This window comes from Gracilinanus agilis, chromosome 3, assembly GCF_016433145.1.
Source record: "Gracilinanus agilis isolate LMUSP501 chromosome 3, AgileGrace, whole genome shotgun sequence".
Lineage (NCBI taxonomy): Eukaryota > Metazoa > Chordata > Mammalia > Didelphimorphia > Didelphidae > Gracilinanus > Gracilinanus agilis.
In genome coordinates, this window is record NC_058132.1 from 500,983,061 (window position 1) to 501,004,765 (window position 21,705).

Below are 21,705 nucleotides of genomic sequence, written 5' to 3' on the forward strand. Positions count from 1 at the left end.
TTGGAATCAAGCATCTAGAAATAATAACTTCAGAAATTGCAACTTGAGAAATAATTACAATTATAGAAATAATGATTATAGAAATTATAGAAATAATAACAATTATGGAAATGATGATTTCAGGAATCGTGACTTTAGGACTAGTAACAGATCTAGGTATATGGATCAGGCAATTGCTAACTCATTCCAAATGACTCCAGAGTAGTATATCTTGAGTGGAGCTTGGCCCCAAACCATCCAGGGTGCTACTTTCCCTCAAGAAGGAGCCCAAGGGCCTACCCAAAGATTATAAAGGTGTACAGGGGAGGGGGGGTTGAGGCACAGGGATCAAAGAATACAACCTTTGATTTTCTAGACCCTGATGCCTTACTACCCATTGTCCCCATCCACTGCCCCTCCATACTGATGAGCCCTATGTAACATTAAAGATTGGTAACACCTATTATGACTGTCTTGTAGCCACTGGAGCTTCCAGATCTGTATTGAAGAGTACACCAGACCCATATTGCAATTCCATAGGATCAATAAGTGTAATAGGGGTATCAGGAAAACCCCAAATGGTTCCAAAGCTCTCCCCTAGAACAGTAGCCATAGGGCCCCTAAATTGGAGCATTTCTTCCTATTGATGCCTGGATCCCTTATAAACTTGCTGAGGAGAGATCTTTTATGCAAGCTTAGAGCCACAATAAATTGCTCTCCAGATGGCTCTATGTCACTGGAATTGCCTGAGGAATCCTTAACTTTGCTCTCTATGTTTCTTTCAGATAGTCATGAGATAAAGGGGTCTCCAACTTTTGAAATCCCAACAGATATACCTGAGTCTCTCTGGGCCACATCACCTTCTGATGTTGGCCTACTTAAATCAGCTATCCCTGTCCAAATTAAAACAAAATCTAACCCACCTCCTTCCATTCCTCAGTATCCTCTCTCGAAGGAGGCAATAGAGGGCATTGCCCCAGTGATAAATTCACTAATTGACCAAGGCATCATAATTCCCTATAAATCTGAACACAATACGCCAATCCTGCCTGTTAAAAAGCCAAAATTGGGGCCTGATGGCAAGCATCTCTATTGATTTGTCCAGGATTTGAGGGCAGTGAACAATCATGTTATAAAGAGACACCCTGTAGTTTCCAATATAAATACTATCATTTCTTCTATTCCTAGCACAGCTACATACTTTACAGTAATAGACTTGTGCTCAGCCTTCTTTTCCATACCTATACATGAGGATTCCAGACATATCTTTGCTTTCACCTGGGAAGATTCCCAATGGACATGGGCACGTTTGCCCCAAGGGTATATCGAAAGCCCGACCCTTTTTGCACAGATTTTGAGCCAAGACACAGATAATATAACATTTAAAAACAGTAAGTTAATTAAATATGTAGATGATTTACTCTTGGCCTCACCAGATGCCACAACATGTCAAGAAATAATAAACATCTTCTTTTAGAATTACATAAAAGAGGCCACAAAATCTCAAAAGAAAAGGTTCAGTGGTATCTCCCAAAAGTGCAATATTTAGGCTTTATTTTAACTGCTGGGTCCCATTTAATTTCTCCACAACATATTGAAAGTATCCAAAACTTAAGTGATCCCACCACTAAAAAAACAATTGAGGGCAATACTTGGAGTGACGGGATTTTGTCGGCAGTGGATCCCTTGCTATGGGGAAATCACGAAGTCCCTTGTAGCACTCACAAAAAACACAGTCCCTGAACCACTTAATTTGGAAAAGGAACACAGAACAACCCTTTCAAATTTAAAACATGCTATCCTGTCTGCCCCTGCTCTCGGCATCCCAAATTATGACAAACCATTTACTTTATATGTCCATGAAAGGAAAGGAGTAGCTTCAGGTGTTCTAACTCAATTGTTGGGACCTGATCAACACCCAGTAGCCTATTATTCAGCCCAGATGGACCTGGTAGCTTCAGGAGCACCACCATGCCTCAGAGGAGTAGCTGCCACAGCTTTATTAGTGTCTAAATCTGCTCATCTGGTAGTAGGATGCCCTCTGACCATAATGTGCCCGCACGAGTTAGAAGAATTGTTATTAAGACATAGAACTCAGGCATTTACTGATCAAAGGATTACGAGATACGAGATAACCCTATTGAATAATGAACATATCACATTAAAACACTGTGGAACTCTTAATCCTGCAACCTTGCTCCCTGATTTGCCAATTTCTGGAGAACCTTTACATAATTGTACATCTTTGGTGTCCACTGTTGATAAACCTTGTAGTGATTTACTGGATAACCCTTTGCATAATCCTGATTTAATATTATTTACAGATGGTTCTTCTTTTATGAGAGATCGTGTGCACTATACAGGAGCTGCAGTAGTTACAGAATTGGATACTCTATAGTCAGCTTCTTTACCCTCACATGTAAGTGCACAAGGTGCAGAACTCACAGCCTTAATACAGGCTTGTATCATTGCACAGAACAAAAGGGTCACAATTTACACAGACTCTCATTACACATTTGGCATATGTCATGCTGTCGGCATGTTATGGCTTCAAAGGGGATTCTTAACACCAGCTGGAAAATGTATTGCCGATGCAAACCTTATCACTGAACTTCTTTCTACCATCTAGTTCCCTGAAGCCATAGCTGTTGTTCAGTGCTCTGCACACACAGGTGGCACTGACCCTGTCACCAGAGGAAATGATCGAGCAGATGCAGCAGCCAAACTAACAGACTTAGAAGGACCTGAGTTAATTATGCCACTAATAATTACTGATCATTTGAATCTATCCCTTTCTTATAATGACAAGGAAGTGGGAAAATGGAAGCAGAGATTTAAAGCAAAACAGATAAATGAAGTATGGGTGTCATCTGAAGGCAAGCCTCTGATCCCTAGGGCTTTCTATAACCAGATTTGTCATTCCATCCATAAACACGGTCATTTCAGCACCCAAGGCATTGTAGACTCTGTTGAAAGAGTATGGATAGCACCTGGAATAACTACAATTGCCTCCAAAATGTGTACAGCTTGTCCTACCTGCCAGGCCTTTAATCAGCACACTTTTCGAGAAAAAGCTTTTGGTGGACATCCTCTAGCTTATACACCATTTGAACATTTGTAAACTTATTTTATCTCTATGGCAAAAGCTGGACACTATAAATTTTGTCTGGTCATAGTCAATCAACTGACCAGGTGGCCTGAAACATTTCCTACTGCTCAGGCCACAGCAGCTTTTGTTGCCAAAATCCTTTTGAAAGAGATTATTCCTCGTTTTGGCCTGCCAGCACGTATTGATTCTGATAGAGGAACTTACTTTACTGACTCAGTCTTATCATAAATTTATTCATGTTTGGGGATAACTCCTAAATTTCATATACCATATCATCCCCAGAGCTCTGGCCAAGTTGAAAGGATGAATAAAAATCTTAAAACTATGATTGGCAAATTATGCACAGAGACTCATTTAAAATGGCCTGAAATTCTACTTCTGGCCTTATTTTATCTCGGAAGCAGACCCAGAGTTGATTTACACATCTCACCATTTGAGATGCTATTTGGACATCCACCTATTCAGGCACAACCATTCAACCCTGCCTATACTTCATTGTTAGGAGGGGATACAACCATTGCCACTTTTATCAGACAATTACAAACAAAATTGTGATAACTCCACGACTCTGGAGCTGCTGTTCAAGCAGGCCCCTTAGACTTCTCGCTTCATGATTTGAACCCAACTGATAGTATGCACATAAAGAATTTCAAACGTACTGGGTCAACTGAACCTGCTTATGATGGACCATTTCAGGTCCTATTAACTACACCAACAGTCATTAAAATTGGGGAAAGGGACTCATGTGTTAATTGCCGTCATGTGAAATGAGTACCCTCTATTGATAATGAATAATTCTCTGAACTAAGTACTATTACCTGCACCTATTATATTTGACTATTGATTGTATTTGACTATTGTGATAAGAATGCCCTATTGCTGGATTTTGCATTATTTTGTTGCACTTTATTTGATCGATCCTTGTACTTGAATGATACATATACAACCTCACAACAAAATATCCGTATTAGTGACCTATATTGGCCTGATGTGCCTTTCAAAACATTTTATGCCTTTTGTCATTCCTTTTGTATACTTTCTTGGATGTATTATTGCTTCATATGTATATTGCTTTATATCCACATCACTTTGTCTACCTCATTTGCACTCACACTGTGGATCATGGCAAGTTAAGGAGGGAATGAATCTTATTTCTTGAAAATTAACCTCTATTCTTTACCTCTGTGATTGTGTAAAACTACACTTTTTTTGTTCGTTTTTCTTCCTACATGTGCAATACAGTATTTGATTTTTTTTCTTTTCTCTCATTTTTTACATTTGAAGCATGTCACCAGCATTAAATAGACTCTTGACTGTTTTGATTTTTGCAATAAGAATAAGCTAAGATGTACATTTGCCTAGCCTATAAATTTATACCCAAAAAGTTTTGGACTATAGAAACCTGCCACTAGTTATTTAATTATTATGAGACTTTTGCTCAATGACTATGTCTAATCCAAAGAAAATCAGACCACAAAGGAGCACAGAGTTTTTGACCTGCAAAGTGCAAATGAGCACATAAAGGAAAGAGACCAAAATAATCCTATAGGGATTGATGACATTCTACGCAAAGACTTGATTCTGTGTAAGACTCGAGGTTGCAACGCTTAGCATATGTTAAGATGTAGGACTTCCTTGTACCCCACTTGATATCAAGTACTCGACATCTAATTGTTCTGGCTCCATTATCTCTGAAAGTGAAGAAAAGTATTGTGCTGGAAAATGCTATTTCCCATTTGTCTCGAGATCTAGTCTCCTTTTTCCACTTCTTTCATGATGTGACAACTTACTGTAGTCCAGGCTGCTAAATTGGGTTAGTGAGTGATTGTTGCTGCAAAGCTTATGGGACATGGATTGCTACAGGAATCTGCTTTGATTTGTGAATTTTTTCCTTTTTCTTGTTCCTAGAATTTTTTCCTTTCACATTTTCTTAATATCCTATATTTTCCTCAGAGGTTATTTTTTTCTTTTTTTCCTTTTTATTTTCCTCTGGACTCTTCGATGTTTTGAGAATTGATTCATATACCTTATGCCTTGACTATGTATTCCTGTGTGATTCCCATGTGTATCCCTGTATTTTCCTCAGGGGGAATGTAAAGTAGTTCTCCTTTGGGGGACTATCTTATTTCTGTAAATTTGGACTTGAATTTGACCCTAATTTAGAACAGAAGACTACCTCTCAGAATCCAGAAGATGCCATGAAGATGCCTGCAGAGACCACACACTGCACCAAAAGATCCAGAATGAATTTTGAAACATGGCAAATTTGAACTTTGGAGGGTTGAATGTATTTATTTTGAATGGACACTTTATGCCAGAAAGGAGACTGCCCCCTAAATGGCTTTTGTCAATGCACAGAACATTGGTTTTGTTCTTTCTCCCTTTTATTTCCCTTTGAGTCAAGAAACTCATCTTTCTAAGTTTAAATTGACCTCAGACACTTCCTAGATATATGACCCAGGGTAAGTCACTTAACTCTGTTTGTCTCAGTTTCCTCATCTGTAAAATGATCTGAAGAAAAAAATGCCCAACCACTCCAATCTTTGCCAAAAAACAAAAACCAACCCTAAATGGGATCACAGAGAGTCAGACATAATTGAAACAGGGACAAAAAGAAAAAGCACATAATCAAACTAGATGTTGATGTGAATATAGAAGAGATCATGATGGGGCCACCTTCTGTCCCCTTACCAAGGGCAACTCCCACCTTCATCTCCAGGTAAATTCATGATGGATAAATGAAACTGGATTTCTAAATCTGAAGTGCTTTGTTCTTCCTATGTCTCATATTACATTAAGATTCCTACTTTTAAAAAAAGAAACAGTTTACCTCAAATCACAGGCTCTAGTCTGCCCCTGACAGACTCTTTGCTCCTAGATGCCCCACTGTATCAGTGCATGAAATGCAAGAGTCAAGACTCTAAGCAACCTTTTGAATATCATAACTCCTCATACTGAACATGAACATTCCTCTCTTTAACTTTTTCTCACTGACAGTCATTATCTTCTACATTTACATTCTTTGCAGATCATCTATATGGCGAGAAATGCAAAAGATAGTGTAGCATCTTACTATTATTTCTCAAGAGAAGTTAATGAGCTACCTGATCCAGGTACCTGGGAAGAGTTGATTGAGAGATTCATGAATGGAAAAAGTGAGTAGAATTGGATCTGTAGTCACCTAATTCCTCATGTGATATTAGCACTAATAAGAGAAGATCTTCTCTATTTGTACTCGTTTATTATTTTCAGCAACAAAGTCAGAATTCTTCAGAAATGTGATTTTTCAAATAATTCAGAGTGGAAAGATATATATATTTATATTAATACCATCTTGTCCAAAGTAAACTACTGGTTAAGAACTATCATTGAATACTTAATATGAACAGAACACTGAAGTATAACACTGTGTATTGGGGTTAGGAGAGAAGAATTTATCTATTCTAGAATTACTCATTCCTGAACTGTTTCATGTCCATATTGTTGGAGAAATTCCTCTATTTCTTTTGTATTGTCATGATTATTAGCATACAATTATGTATGAAAGATTCTGATTATTCTTTTTGTTTATTTTAGGTTCTTGTCTTCATTTCATTTTGTTTTGTTTTGTTTTGTTTTTAACCCTTACCTTCCATCTTGGAGACAATACTGTGTATTGGCTCCAAGGAAGAAGAGTGGTAAGGGTTAGGCAATGGGAATCAAGTGACTTGCCCAGGGTCACACAGCTGGGAAGTGTCTGAGGTCAGATTTGAACTTAGGACCTCCCATCTCTAGGCCTGACTCTCAATCCACTGAGCTACCCAGCTGCCCCCTCGTTTCGTTTTTAAACAAAGCTAGTTTGAAGGTTTTGTTTGTTTCCAGTGTTTGTTTTTATTTCACCTTGTCCATTTGTCACTTTGTTCATTGGATACACTATTCACTTCTATTTTAATCAAATTTGCTAAAGGCTTATACATTTTTATCGTTTTAAATTTACTTACGATTTCTATAGCTTTTTTGATTTAGAGTTTGTCTTTGCCCCCTCTAGTTTAAAAATGCATCCTCTATAATGCTACCTTTAGGATTTTTGCTGGTTTCCTAACTTTTAAATGCACATTTTGTTCATCTATATTTTTGTTTCTATTTTGTTCATTTAATTTTATAGAAGAACTACTTTAGCTTCATTCTAGAAATTTTAGTATATTGTTTCATTCTAATCATTTTCTTTCAAATAATTACTCTTTCTATTATTTTTTTCTTTGACCCACTAAACTACTTAAGATGTGATTGTTAAGTTTTCTATGCCTATTTTTTGTAGTCTCTGAGCTAATAAGTTTTACTGTGCTATGGTCCATAAAGGATATAGTTATAATTTCTGCCTTTTATCTAAATTTGCAATATGTAGTGAATTTTGCATATACATATGTTTCTGCATATACATGTTTTGAGTATTATATATGTATAAATATGTCTATATGTATAAATATGTCTATCTGTATATTGTTATGATTAAAAATGATAAAGACTGATATAATAAGAGAAATTAGTAGTTTAATTAAAAGCATGGCCATGTTGGTAAAATATATATATGACCGCACTTATCTTTTAAATTTACCACCGGAGCCCATCCTGTCCCTCTGGTATGCCAGCCAGCCACTCTGCAAAACCCAGAAAAAGCTTTCTCTACGGCCTCCTCCAAATTTAAATTGCCCCATACATAGGGATGCTGGACGTCCCCACGCCTTAAACCGGAAACCGGAAACCCATAGGGATCATGGGAAATGTAGTCTCAAAGTCCCCACATGTCCATAGGGAGTCTGCTAGACACTTCCAAATAGCACTTCCCTGAATTCAAAACAAACATTATGCATAAAATCACAAATACTTACTTTGAATGTCATTTAGAAAATGCCATATTTTTTGCTCTAGTTTCTCCAACAATATGTTCAAATTTATATTTTACTTTTTATCTTTTTTGCTAGTCTTATCCAAAAGAAAAAGGAACTTTGAAATCTCCTGTCATTATTGTGTTGCTGTTCAAGTTTTCTTATAGTTTAGTAAAAAATTACTTTAAGAATTAAGATGCTTAAGCACTTAGGGTATATATGTTTAAAATACATTTTAGTTTGTTGTCCACAGTTCATGGTTTTTGGCATAATTTAGTGGTCTTATTTATTTCATTTTTTTTCCTTCAATGGTTCTTTGTCTTTTGTTTGATAGCAAGATTGCAATTCCTTCTTTGGGGGATTTACCAAATGCATAGGAAATTTTTTCTAGCCCCTCTTTTTTTTCTGGATAAATGCAGTTTATATATAATGGGATGTATTGGTACATATTATATAGAATGGTATATACTGGCACTAAATGAAACCAGTGAAGAATAGAATAGATTGTTTTGATATCCTTAGCTCCTGAATGTATAGATTTTCTGTTGTTATAGGAAAAGCTAAATTAAGATGTGTAAGTCTGCAAATAGACAGAAAAGGTTCTGAAATTCTGGGAAGTGCTGTTGGAGTGAGTTAGGCCTGGGGAGTAGTTTTCTTTCCTCTGTGTGAATCAAAGGAGATTAGTTATTTCCCTGTGGTTATTTACTACCTGATCTTCCCATTCTTCCTACTACTTGGATTATTCTGTTTCCCTGGTGGCTGTTTTGACATCTGTGCTGTTCCTTTGTTGACCTGGTGACAACTGACAGCTGAGTGTGAGACCTGGCCTAAGATCCTTGGATCTTGGTTCATCTTTAGGCCTTGTCAGACTTATACACAGACCCTTTCCTTAGATCAGTGATGTTATTATTAAAAATGATGAGGGCCGAGATCAAAAGGGAGAATAGTATTTTAATAAAAACCATGCTGATAGAGATAAAAATCATTAGACCACGCGCCTGTAAGAAACCTATTCCAACCTCACCTCAGCCATTTACCTTTCCTCTCTCCGTGCGCTCAGGTAGCTAAAAAGGAAGTTCCAAGTCACTTCCCCCTATTTTAAAAACCGTCCCTCACCTTAATCCAAAACAGGAAACCCATTAGGGATCACGGGAAATGTAGTTCCAAGTATCCCAAGTGATTTTAAATGACACAGTGATTCCCAAAGTGGGCACCACCACCCCCTGGTGGGTGCTGCAGCGATCCAGGGGAGTGGTGATGGCTACAGGTACATTTATCTTTCCTATTAATTGCTATTAAAATTTTTAAGAAGTAATTTCCAAGGGGCTAAGTAATATTTTTTTCTGGAAAGGGGGCAGTAGGCCAAAAAAGTTTGGGAACCACTGCCTTAGATCATCCAAAGGGGTTTAGTGGTAGCTTAGTATAGTATAGTATTGGGGTTATAAAGATGGAATAGGAATAGAGTAGGGTGTGAAGAGATTTTATATCTGGGGAGGTGCAGGTAGTTATTATTATTAGAGTTAGTTATATCCAAATCCCTCCTAACCTGTCCCTTTTTATTAAACAACTGTTTTCCTATAACTTAGGGTTCTGTCTGTGTCTCATCTCAAGGTCTGGCTTTGCCTGCACTGGGCTTGATTGGCCTTCCCAAAACCAGGGTACTATTCTGTTACTGTCCTAAACAATATCCAATCTCATCCCCAAAACTCCATTTGTTATTTCACTGTACCTCTTCTTTTTTTAAGAAATAGTATTATATGTGTGTGTAGGAGTTCAACATCTCCCCTGTACCCATCAACACTTAGTTTTATTACTTTTTTTGCTTTTTTTGCCCTAGTTTCAGCTGTGCCTGACTCATTGTGACCCTATTCAGGGTTTTCTTGGCAAAGATATTGTTGTGGTTTGCCATTTCCTTTTCCAAATCATTTCAGGATTGAAGAAACTAAGGCAAACAAGGTTAAGTGATTTGCCCTGGCTCAAACATACATACAAACAGACAACCAATGATTTTATTAATATAGAGAATTTTCAATAAGGAAAACCTCTCTTCCAAATTAAACTAGCACCCTTGCTCCAACAATTAGTCTTAGAGAATTGGGCAAGGCCTAATGTAATGCAAGGTGGCTAACAGAAACTTTTTGCTTCTGTAATTTCTAATGGTCACAAAAAGTCAGTTAAACATCTTAGAATGTTCAGAAAGTCAGTTAGAACCTAAAGCTATAAATAGAGGTGAAGTTCCAACTGAAGAGGCTTTTGCCTTCTGGCTTTCGCTGTGGCTGGAGGCTTTTGCTTTGGCCTTTTGGCTTTGGCCTAATTGCTTCGGCCTTGGCCTGTGCTTATTTTGTTTTGGGAAATTTGGACTTATCTCATTTCTCTGGACCTCTCCCTGATCTCCCATCTCCATCCCTCCCCTTCCCTGATTTCCTTTGGGTTCTGGTTGGCAGGGAGGGCTTGGTGATTGAACATAGTGGGTTTAGTTTCTTTAGATAATTGGAGTATCCTTAAATAAGTTATCCCTAGGTTTGATAAAGACTTTATTTAAAAGGCAGTCAAATCTTCCTGACTGGGAGAGCCGGGCTCTCTCTCTCTCTCTGTCTGTCTAAACCTCTCCGCGACCCATCCCCCACCCTCACCCCTGTCCCTAACAGCAGTTAGAAAATCCTGAACCCCTCCTCCCTTCTGACTGACCCTGGTATTAATCAATCCCCTTGTTACCTGTTCAAACCCTGTGGTGAGTCATTGAGTCGAAAATTAAGACAAGGGCCAAAAGGAAAGAATCATTTTCCTTTATTTCTTGAGACAACTGGGGCATCCATCTTGACAGGAAGTACCTACCTCAGGACTTCCTCCAGCCCTCAGTTTGACTGGCAGGGAGGGGCCCTCTCGACCCCTCCCTCAAGAGACTTTGAAACTAACAAGAGAAACCCTCCAGTCAAGCCTAAATGATTCTTACTGGCCCTGGTTTCCTCCCTGGATCCTCTGTCTCAAGCCTCTGGGAATAAACCTGTTTGAGCTGCCTCTCCTACATACCCCATTTCCCTTATCTCCTATATACCTTCCCATACCTTCATTTCCTTCCCAAATCACCTTATAATCCCCTATACCCCTTTATCCTTCCTCACACCCACCTACTCAGCTTATTTATTTATTTTTTTATAACACTAAGCACACAGCCTCTACATATTCGAATCTAGGCTTCCAGCTTATGTTGTTCTACATACAGACCATAGGTAAACAGCAGTGACTGAGTGTCCATTCTGTCAAACAGAAGATTGGAATAAAAAATTAACTGCTCTGTATCCTTCCATTTACCTCTAGTGCTCTACGGTTCCTGGTATGATCATGTGAAAGGATGGTGGGAAAAAAAGGACAAATACCCCATTCTTTACCTGTTCTATGAAGACATGAAAGAGGTGGGTAATAAACTAAGTATTCACAGACCTAACAAATCCTACTACAAAATCATAGAAATAGAGAATGAATAAGACCTTAAAGGCCAGAAAGTCCCAGGATCCCATTTCAATGGCCCTGACAGGTGCCCATCTGTCCTTTTCTGAAAACCTCTAGTGAGGGAGAATGCATGACATTCTAAGAGCCTATTCCACTTTTCAGTAGTCCCAGCTGTTAGGAAACTGCTGTTTACATCAGTCTTGTATCAGCTAATGTCTTTTCTCTGAGCTTTTCTTTACATATTTATATGTGTATAAATATAGAAATATTTACCTTTCCTTATATTTTTAGCAAGCTAACAAACTTTTGGGTGTTTACTCCTTGCCAGACATTGTGCTAAGCTTTACTAATACAAATATTAGAAAGCAGATATTTCTACAAAATATTTCTACAAGATTTCTATAAATGTTGAATAAATTATAGAAATATTTTAACAAAAATAGAAGCATAAAATATGACTGTCCCAACCCTCAAGGTACTTATATTCTAATAGAGGAAAACAACAAATAAAAGGAAGTTAAATAGCACAGGAACATGTCAGAGGTATTCTAGAGAGTCAGAAATAGAGCCAAGAGTAGAAGGAACATGTGGCTGTTCTTGGAATTCTTTTAAATCTAGATTCTAGGAGGAATAAGTCAATCAGAGGAAAGGGTCATAGGGGCAGAGTGTACTTCTAGGGTAAGTCCAACACAGGGAAGGAATGGGGGTAAATTGCCAGGGCATGGAGGCTTCTATGGTCAAGATGAGAAAGTCTACAGGGTATCTACAGAGGAAGGAGAGGAGCCTAAAGAAGATTATCAAGCTCATAATAAGTACATAAAAATTGCTTACTGACTAGCCTATTCACATTTGCTGACTTAGCCACCTTCTGGATGAATGTCATTGAGACTCACTTTCCCCCATTTCCTTAGTGGTCCAATAAAACACTTGGATTGTATGGACCCTGAGGTCCCTTCTGTTTCTAGGTCTATGACTCTATGACCTTCTTTACAGATTTACTAGGGAACCGTGTCTGATAGCAGGCCCTATTTTTTTTTTAATTTCTACTGATTTTCTCCATTTAGAATCCAAAGCAAGAAATCCAGAAGATTTTAAAGTTCCTGGAGAAGGATGTATCTGAGGAAATTATCAATAAGATCATCTATCACACCTCTTTTGATATCATGAAGGAAAATTCAGGGGCTAAATATTTGTATCTCCCTGAAGAATTGGTATATTCATCCATTTTTCTACCAATGAGGAAAGGTGAGTGAGGTTCAAGTTCTGAAGGTCATGTTCTGTGAGAAGTCGAACATAAATACATGCTAGTTGTGACTTGTTTTAGAATCCCTTTAGGGAGCAGCTGGGTAGCTCAGTGGATTGAGAGCCAGGCACAAAGATGGAAGGTCCTAGGTTCAAATCTGACCTCAGATACTTCCTAGCTGTGTGATCCTGGGCAAGTCTATTAATCCCCATTGCCTAGCCCTTACCACTCTTCTGCCTTGGAACCATTGTTGGTTCCAAAGGCAGAAGGTAAAAGTTTAAAAAAGAGAAAAAAGAATTCCTTTAATACTGTACATTGGGTAATGATAGTTTAACACCACAGAAAGAGCAATGGAATTAGGTTAGAAGATCAGCTACACCCTTAACCTATATGGGACTGTAAGTGGAGTCTCAGCTTATTCATTTCTTAAATGGTGAAATAATTAAGTATACTGAGGTAGATGGATCCCTCAGTGTCTATCAGTGAAATAAGGCTGATGGCCTTACCCACTGGGACCAGTGCTCAATTAGGCCTTAAAGCAGTGTTGCTACACAGGTAAAAGGATTTATTTCTTATAAAACAAAAGGATTAGGAAAGGAGGATTAAGGAACAGGGCTTCCCTAACTCTAAAAAGTTTTAAAAAAACTCACTTTCAGTTTCTTGATACTCCCTAAGCCCTTTTCTGACACTGGCTAAGATCCCCAAGTCCTCACTGTCTATACCTGACTCTAATTAATCCTCCTTGTTGGTTTCACAAGATGAGACAATCTTTAAAATGACAAGGGACAAACTCTTGACTGAGTTCAACCTAAATGGGCCAGGCCCTGAGCTTGGTCTCAGCCTTCACACCAACACTGAATCTGGATTAGATCAGGGTTGCTGTTATCAGAATCTTCTTGGATGTAGATTGTGAAATGAGGAAAGGTCTAAAAGGTTTCCCTTCTACCTCACTGGAGATTTATAACAGGAGGAACAGCAGAGCTCAGCCTCCTTCACTCCTATCGGCTATAAGACCAGGAAGCAAAAGCCTCTTCAGTTGGTTGGTGTCCCTTCAAAAAAACTTCTCTCCTGATTCCAGAATCCTCTGTCATCAGGTTCCTAGCATGTGGCCAAACCAAGTCCTGCAAAATCATTTCTTACTTATATTTCAACCCATGTCTTTCCTTTCTATACTAACATTCTACCCTTTTGAGCAAAGGTAAAATCTTTTTGGGAAAAAAAATTTTCCTCTTGCTCAATAAAAATCATAATTTGCCTCTTGCTCAATAAAAATCATAATTTCCCCCTTATTGCAATCCTATTCTATCTATTATTCTTACCCAAAATAACAAACAACCTACATTTATCTATCTACCCTATTCCTATTCATTACCCTACACTAAGGAATTCAAACCACGGAAAGAAAGGAAAAGGGAATTACAATAAACAATTACATAGATCAAAATCAAAATGCAAATATTTGCAAAAACAAATCAAGTAATAAAAAATTCAAAACACAACTGCAAAATGGAAACTATAAAAGAATGCAATAAAAAATCAAAAAATCAAAATGCAAATGCAAAACCTTTTCCAAAATCAGTTGTTAAAAAGATGACTGAGTTGCTAAGCTAATACATAAAAACAAACTTATCTAAAAATATAACAATGTAACAAAATTTGAAGAGAAAAATTACAAAAAAAAACAATGTAGCATATGCTTTTACAAAAAACAAAACCTATCTATTTAAAAAAACTTATGCAAAATGCATTTTAAAATCTAATTTGAACAATTCAAACAAAACTTTTACTTATGCTAGAATCCTAATTCTATTACAGAAAACAAAACTTTGTCTACATAGAACTTGAAAACTGAATATCCTATCTTAAGAAATCTAACTTTTGCAACATGTTTTAACTATTCACATATCTCCTTTTTTAAAAATCTATACATATATACATGCATTTACATGAATGTCTTTTATATACATATGTACAGTTTTGTACCAAAAAAAATCTTGCATTACTGCAACTATGGGCAAGCAAATATACTATATATACAGAAATATCCATAAAATATACAGAATATACAGAAACATATACAAAATATATATAATACATGCATGTACATACATGTATATACACTCACTATATTATAAATTATGCTATATAAAACTATAGTACAAATTATTTACAAGTATGTACATTAATATTTACACATATGTGTTATGCAGATCTCCACTCTTTCCTGAAAACTAAAAAACAAATTTTATACAGACATATGTTCTCTGATGTTACCTAAACAGAATGTCACAAACCAGAGCTTCTATTTATGTAAGAACTTATTGAAACTAAAGTAAATGGATATTACACTGTTGTACTAAACAACATATAATGTACCCACTTACCTACGTGGATGACTTTACTTATTAAAGATCTTATAACAGTTTGTGATTAATGTATCCTAATATGTGCATTGTTGCATGTAATCATACTTATCAAATTTTCAGAATCTCCTCTTCTCATGTTGTCTGTTGCCTCTCTTCTATCTTCATACTTCTTTGTAGTATTATGTAGTGTTGGATGTCACTAAAGTGGAAATGTGCAATGTTATAATGACGCAGAATCTCACAGTTATGTGTCCATCATCGGTCTGTTCCTCTTCTCTGTAGGATTCTTATGCAAAGTGTCTATTACTCTATCAGTGTCTGGTCTCTTGTTTGCTGCCTGACTCATGCTCTCATCTGTTTTCCTGCTTTTCTCCTTGAATGTCCTCTTCCAGTGGAATCATCCCCTCCTTAATGAACTTTCTGACTGCAGACTCTGTTGACTGCTGGAATCTCTCAGCTTTCTGCTATATAGCTGTTTTCTATCTCTTCTTCTTATTCTTCTTCTTCTTCTGGAACTATTTCCCCTTCTTTTTCTTCCCTATGAGCTAATTTAGTGTGTGAGCAATAGAACCATGAATCTTTGCCTAGCACTTTTATTGCTGAAGGTGATGTTAAAGCTACTGTGTAAGGACCATTATAAATTTTCTGTGTGGCAGATGTTTTAGTAAGGTTTTTGATGTATTACTGAATCACCTGGCTTTATGTTGTGCAGTGAGTAATCCAGAGAACCAGTCTGGACTAAAACTCCCATGTCATGTAATTTTTTCAGACTGTCTTGCAAAGCAATGATATATGAAGCCATTTGTATATCCCCTCCTAACATTGCCACAAAAGCAGTCTTGCAAGTTTTAGCTTGCAGTGGTGTATGTCCATAGAGTAACTCATATGGTGAAATATGCAAATCAGTACAAAGTCTAGTTCTTAAATAAAACATTGCTATTGGTAGAATTTCTGGCCATTTAAGATGGGTCGTGGTACAAAGTTTTCCCACCATCGTCTTTCTCTCTCTGAATAGTATGGCACATAAAATGTAGTAATGCCTAGATTTTCATAAACCTGTTTTTAAAATCTGGTCTATAAAATGACTCCTTTTATCCAAGTCTATCGTGACTAGAATTCCAAATCTAGGAATAATCTCCCTTAGCAAGATCGTAAGAACAAATGCTGATGTATTTGTAGCAGACAGAAACACTTCTGACCATATCATCAACTAATCCACCAAAACTAAGCAAAACGTGTGTTTTCCTGCTTTTGGCATGTTAATGTAATCTATCTGCAAATTTTCAAAAGGGCTTTATGCCAAAGGTCTCCCTTCTAAACCTTTCTTTCTGAATATACCCTGATTGAATCTTTGATAGATAGAATAGTTTGTACAGACCGTTCACAATGGTGGAAATCCCTGAGGTAATCAGACTTCTTTTGATTGTGTCAATAATTGCCCGAGTACCAAAATGTCCTTTCTTATGGATAACCTGATATATATGATTGTAAAAACCTTTTGATAAGATTGGTTTTCCAGTGGATATAACCCATATACCATTTTCCTCCCTAGTTCCAAACTTTTGTTTCCATGTTAGAATCTCAGAGTACAGATATGCTTTTTGGAGATCTGTTGACTCAATGTTAGAGAGATTCATCACATAGAATGGAGCTTTTTGTGTTGCATATTTTGCCATCACATATGCATAATTGCCTTTTGACACTGGATCTTTACCAAAAGTGTGACTTTGGCAATGTATCACTGCTATCTGCTTTGGTTTTTGGATAATTTCCAGTAGGCCTATTATGATGTCTGCATGTGCTATCTGCTTCCCTCCAGATGATATGAATCCCTGCTGTTTCCAGATCGAACCTGTTGCATGGTAGATTGAGAATGCGTATCTAGAGTCTGTATAGATGTTAGCTATTTTTCCCTCAGCTAAGATACAGGCATGCTTCAGAGCTATCAATTCTGCCCCTTGAGCACTTATGGTTTTGGGTAGTGAGGTATACCACAGAGTCTCAAATTCCATGACTACTGCTACACCTGTATAGTGAATATCATTGTGCATGAATGATGATCTATCTGTGAATAGCACAATATCAGTATTATCTATTGGAATATCTTTTAAGTCCTGCATTGGTTGCTCTAACAATGGAATCACTTCTTCACAATCATGCAGTGGTTCCCCCTTCATTGGTAAATTTGATAGTAGTGCTGCTGGTTTTAACACACTACATCTTTTAAACTGTATTCTTTCATTTCCCAAAAGAATTATTTCATACTTAGATATTTGCTGATTTGAAAATGCTTGAGTACAAAACTTTCTCATAATCACATCAATTTGATGGGAATAATACACAATCAGTAGACACCCCAGTAGTACTAAATCAGCAAACTTCTGGACTAACACTGCTGCTGCTGCTACTCCACAAAGACAAGGATCAGACCCAGGTGCTATAAGATCTAACTGAGATCTATAGTATCCTATAGGATGATAATTTTGTCCCAGTGTCTGTTTTAATACTTCAGAAGCTATCCCTTTACATTCATTTACAAACAGTTCGAATGGTTTTGAATAGTCTGGGATTTCAAGAGCTATAGCAGAAAGAATAGCCTTCTTAAGCTTTGTAATGGCTTGCAGATATACAGGCTGGAGCTTTAATGGTTCAAGTTCCAAATTTCTAGTAAGATCAGTGTGAGATTCATATTGCAGAGAGAAATTCAAGCTGCAAAGGGGGGTTCAGGCTACAGCTCAGAATTCCAGAGGGGCCCCCTGAGAACTCTGAGAGAGGGGGAAGTTAAGGCAATGAAGGGAGGTGGAGTCTTGGGTTGAGAGGAGGCAGGACACACTCTGCTTGCTGGGTCTTGGTTCCTTGGTTGCTCTTGGAGCTTGAGGCTTGAATCTGAGCAAAGCCATTTTAGTTCCTAACTGCCAACCTGCTTTACCTTGATTTGACATTCAACTACATCACAGTTTACCTCTGTTTAGTTATTTAGATATAGAGGAAGAATATTTATAGGGATAGGTCAGATTAGCTATTCAAGTTACCTTTCCCCTTTGAGGGGAGGGGCTGCTTAAACATATCAGTTTGAGGGCTTCCCAGAACTTATCAATCCTTTCCATCTCCTCCATATTGTAACTGACTTTCTAACTGCTTAGTGGGAGGGGGGAAGTGAAGGAGCACTCAGCAAGATCCTGCCCCTCCTATAATTTTCCCATAAGTTGTTTTCTGTTGCCTATTGTCTTCTATCACTGTGTTGCTCTGGGCACATCTTTATAATGCACATGCTCCCTTCTTCATATCCCCCTTCTAGCAATTACTCCCTGCCACCTGAGGGTACTTAGATCTAGTCCTATTCTTTACAAACTCCTGCATGGTGTGCAAATCAGGAGCTTGTTGGGATCCTTGGCAAAAGGTGTGGGAACATAAGTTAGTTTGAGTCTGTCTCTGATAAGGATAATAACTATTTATATAGCCATAGGAATTTTGCCTATACCCACTATTATTGTTGTTATATCCATTGTAGCTATTTTTTCTGTTTCCCCTGAATGTTTGTCCTGAGAACTGCCCCCTAAAACTCTATTTCACAGATAGAATCTTGGTGGGTTATTCCTAGACTGCCTGGGAATAAACTCAGTTCTAGGTTTATATGACCGAAGAGCCACTATTGCTTTAACTTCCTTGATCTCACTGTCCCTTTTTTGATTGGCTTCCCTAAGTTGCTTCCTGAGATCATTTATCAGGTCATTTTTCTCTTCAGTATGTTTGTCCTTATCAGCCTGATATACATAGCATGCTGTACTCCTAAATTCCTCTAAGTCCATAGTCTCCCAGTTTGGACAATTGGACCTAAAGAAATTCCTGACTGCATTACAGGAATTCTTAACAAATTGACAATGGATATGGCTAAGATTTTCCTCTGTCAGATTGTCCATCCCTGATAGATGTTCTCCCTCCTCAATGATCCTGTCTAAAAATATAGCTAGTGACTCTCCAGACTCCTGCCTAAGCCTTTCAAACTTGGACCAGGTATCTGCCCTTTTGGAGTTGGCCTCAATAATAGACTCCCTAGCCTTTCCTAGATACCTATAAGTATCTCCACAGAATTCAACTCAAAATCCAAACTTTCTGTGGACCAGGATGTTAGGGCTGGATTTCTCTTGGTTTGTTCAATAAAATGTTGCTTTTCCCATTTTGTTAACAGTTCTTCCATTAAGATTTGAAAATCTTTAAAGTCAGGATCATAAATTCGGACCACTCTCTTAAATTCTTTGATAATTTTGTGTGGTTTGTCAAAAAAAAAATGGGTTTCGGCATTTAATGGTGTCCAGATTGGCTGATATGAATTGCTTGTATGATTTTACATTCACCAAGCCAATATCTGGAGCTATGTAAGAGACATCTTTAAGTGGGAATAAATTGGCAGCAGTGTTTTCCAGTGCCTCAGTTTCCAACTGAAGCTTGGTGGGTGCTTGGATATTGTCTTCACCTCCTTGCTTAGCTGGTTGCCTTAGCACAACCCCATTTCCCTTGCTTGGTTCAATGCAATGAGCCTCTAGCTGATCTAGTTTAAATTGCATAGCCAATACCAATTGCTTTAACTCAGTTTCCCCAAAATTGAAATATCCAGCAGCCTTCAGTCTCTTAACCCTTGCTACCACTGCCCTTTTGAATTGGTAGTAATACAATAGCAGGAGAATCACCAGCTGTATATAGGAAAGCATTTATTGTAAAGTCAGGTCCATAATGGGAAGTATAGTTTTACATCCCAGTAATTGATATAAATATTCTGGTAATACTACCAGGAAAAAGCATGATATAATTGTAAGTTTGTAATACAATAACTCCATTTATTTAGCATTTACTATTTAGTAGCATTTTTAAATATCTTATATGCTGAATAGATTGTATTATCTCAGGACCACACAAAGATTTGTTCCCTTCTACTTTAAAGTTCTAAGAAGCTTGAGGAAAAAAACTTCTTGAACAGTTTATTGACAGCTAGGTGGAGAGAGAGCTCCCTCTGGCTTAACCACAACTCTGCAGTGTTGTCAGTGTTCCACTGGGCCTGCAGCTCTGAAAATTCCAAGCCCTACTCAAACTGCTTGTTCCAAGAGCCAAAGTTCTAAACAGGTCTCAAAATGGCAGTTTGAGTCTCAAAAACCCCAAATCTTCATAATGTGGTCATAAGATGTGATGAGGTAAATTAAAGGCATTGTGCTAACGGAAAAATTCCATTAAAATTTAAGCTGTTATTGGAACACATATTCAGGTTGACACTATTCCTTTGTTATTCTAGAATAATAAACTTTCTACTACCATCCATTCATTTAGAAGCTACATAGATATATGGCATTTTTGAAAATTTTACCTCATTAGCTCAACATGGGGATTTTGCTTTGTTTCAGGAACAGTAGGGGACTGGAAGAACCATTTTACTGTTGCCCAAAATGAAAAATTTGATGAGGACTACAAGAAGAAAATGGCGGGAACCACTTTGACCTTTCGCACTGAGATCTGAGGTGCAAAAGGATATAGATGTACCTAAAATCTTCCCTAGAATTTTCTTCCATTAAACCTCATGGGCACATGTACATCAATTCATCAAATTCTTTTGCTGTCCTGTTCTTTTTACCTACATTCTAGTCCTTTATTAATAAATCAATTAACAGGTATTTATTAAAACACCTACTACATGCCAGGCACAGGGTATAAAAGACAAAAATTAAACAATTCCTGATTCAAGGAATTATGATCCAGTTGGGAGAAATAACTATGTCTGTATTGTGCATATGCTTATAAATGCACATACATGTATTGTATACATCTTAAAAATACATATTGTATATAAATACATGCATGCACACATATTTTCAATCAGTTGGAATTTATTAAGCATCTACTAAGTTCCAATCACAGTGCTAAGTGCTAGCAATAAAAAGAAAATGGGGAAGAAAGCAGTCCCTGTTCTCAAGGACCTGAAGGTCTACTAAAGGAGACAATATGAAACAACTATGTGCAAATAAGATATACTCGGGAAAAATTGGAAATAATTACTCAAAAAAGGCTTCTCACAGAAGGTAGGACTTTAGCTGAAACTTTAAGGAAAATGGGAAAAATAGCTGTCAGAGAGGGGAAGGGAGTTCAAGACACAATACAGTATGTGAATTCACAGAGTCAAGAAATGGAGTTTGAGCAAGAACAAAGGGAGCAGAACCAGTGTTATTGAATCTTACAGTATGAAGAGGATTTTAATATAAGGTGCAAGAAGATGGCAAAAGAAGGCAAGTCCACATTGTGAAAGGAGAATCCATATTTGAGTCTGGAGATATGAGGGAGCCATTGTGTATACAGTCAATCTTGCAGTCAGCATCTGCCATTTAACTTTCATGACTTCAAACATTTAAGTGATTTTATTAATGTTATAAGGAATTTCTGGGACAAAATGGAAATCATCTTAAGTGACAGGATCGTCGGTTGAAGACCTTGGAATGCACCCGGGTGGCATGAGCTAAGGCCAAAAGGCAGTTGGAACCAACCCTATAAATACCCATCATGCAGAGCACAAAGCAACTCATTCTGGAGCATTCTTGCGTGGAGGGTGGTTCAAGAGGGTGGGTAGGCCTTTGTACCTGCAATTTAGCTTCCTTGCTGTGAGACCTAGAGAGCTATCATACCTACTGTCAATAGAGCTGAGAGAGAACAATA

At 37.5% G+C, this 21,705-nt stretch overlaps 1 protein-coding gene across 1 annotated transcript in view; it reads left to right on the top strand.

Moving 5' to 3' along the window:
- LOC123241775 (sulfotransferase 1C1-like) overlaps positions 1-20,518 on the top strand; it is a 43,323-nt gene extending 22,805 nt beyond the window's left edge. Inside the window, exons 5-8 of the mRNA XM_044669319.1 lie at positions 6,117-6,243; positions 11,272-11,366; positions 12,468-12,648; positions 20,406-20,518. Of these exons, the coding sequence (XP_044525254.1) occupies positions 6,117-6,243; positions 11,272-11,366; positions 12,468-12,648; positions 20,406-20,518 (516 nt within the window). The remainder of the gene's footprint in view (positions 1-6,116; positions 6,244-11,271; positions 11,367-12,467; positions 12,649-20,405) is intronic.
- Positions 20,519-21,705: the final 1,187 nt, after the last annotated feature.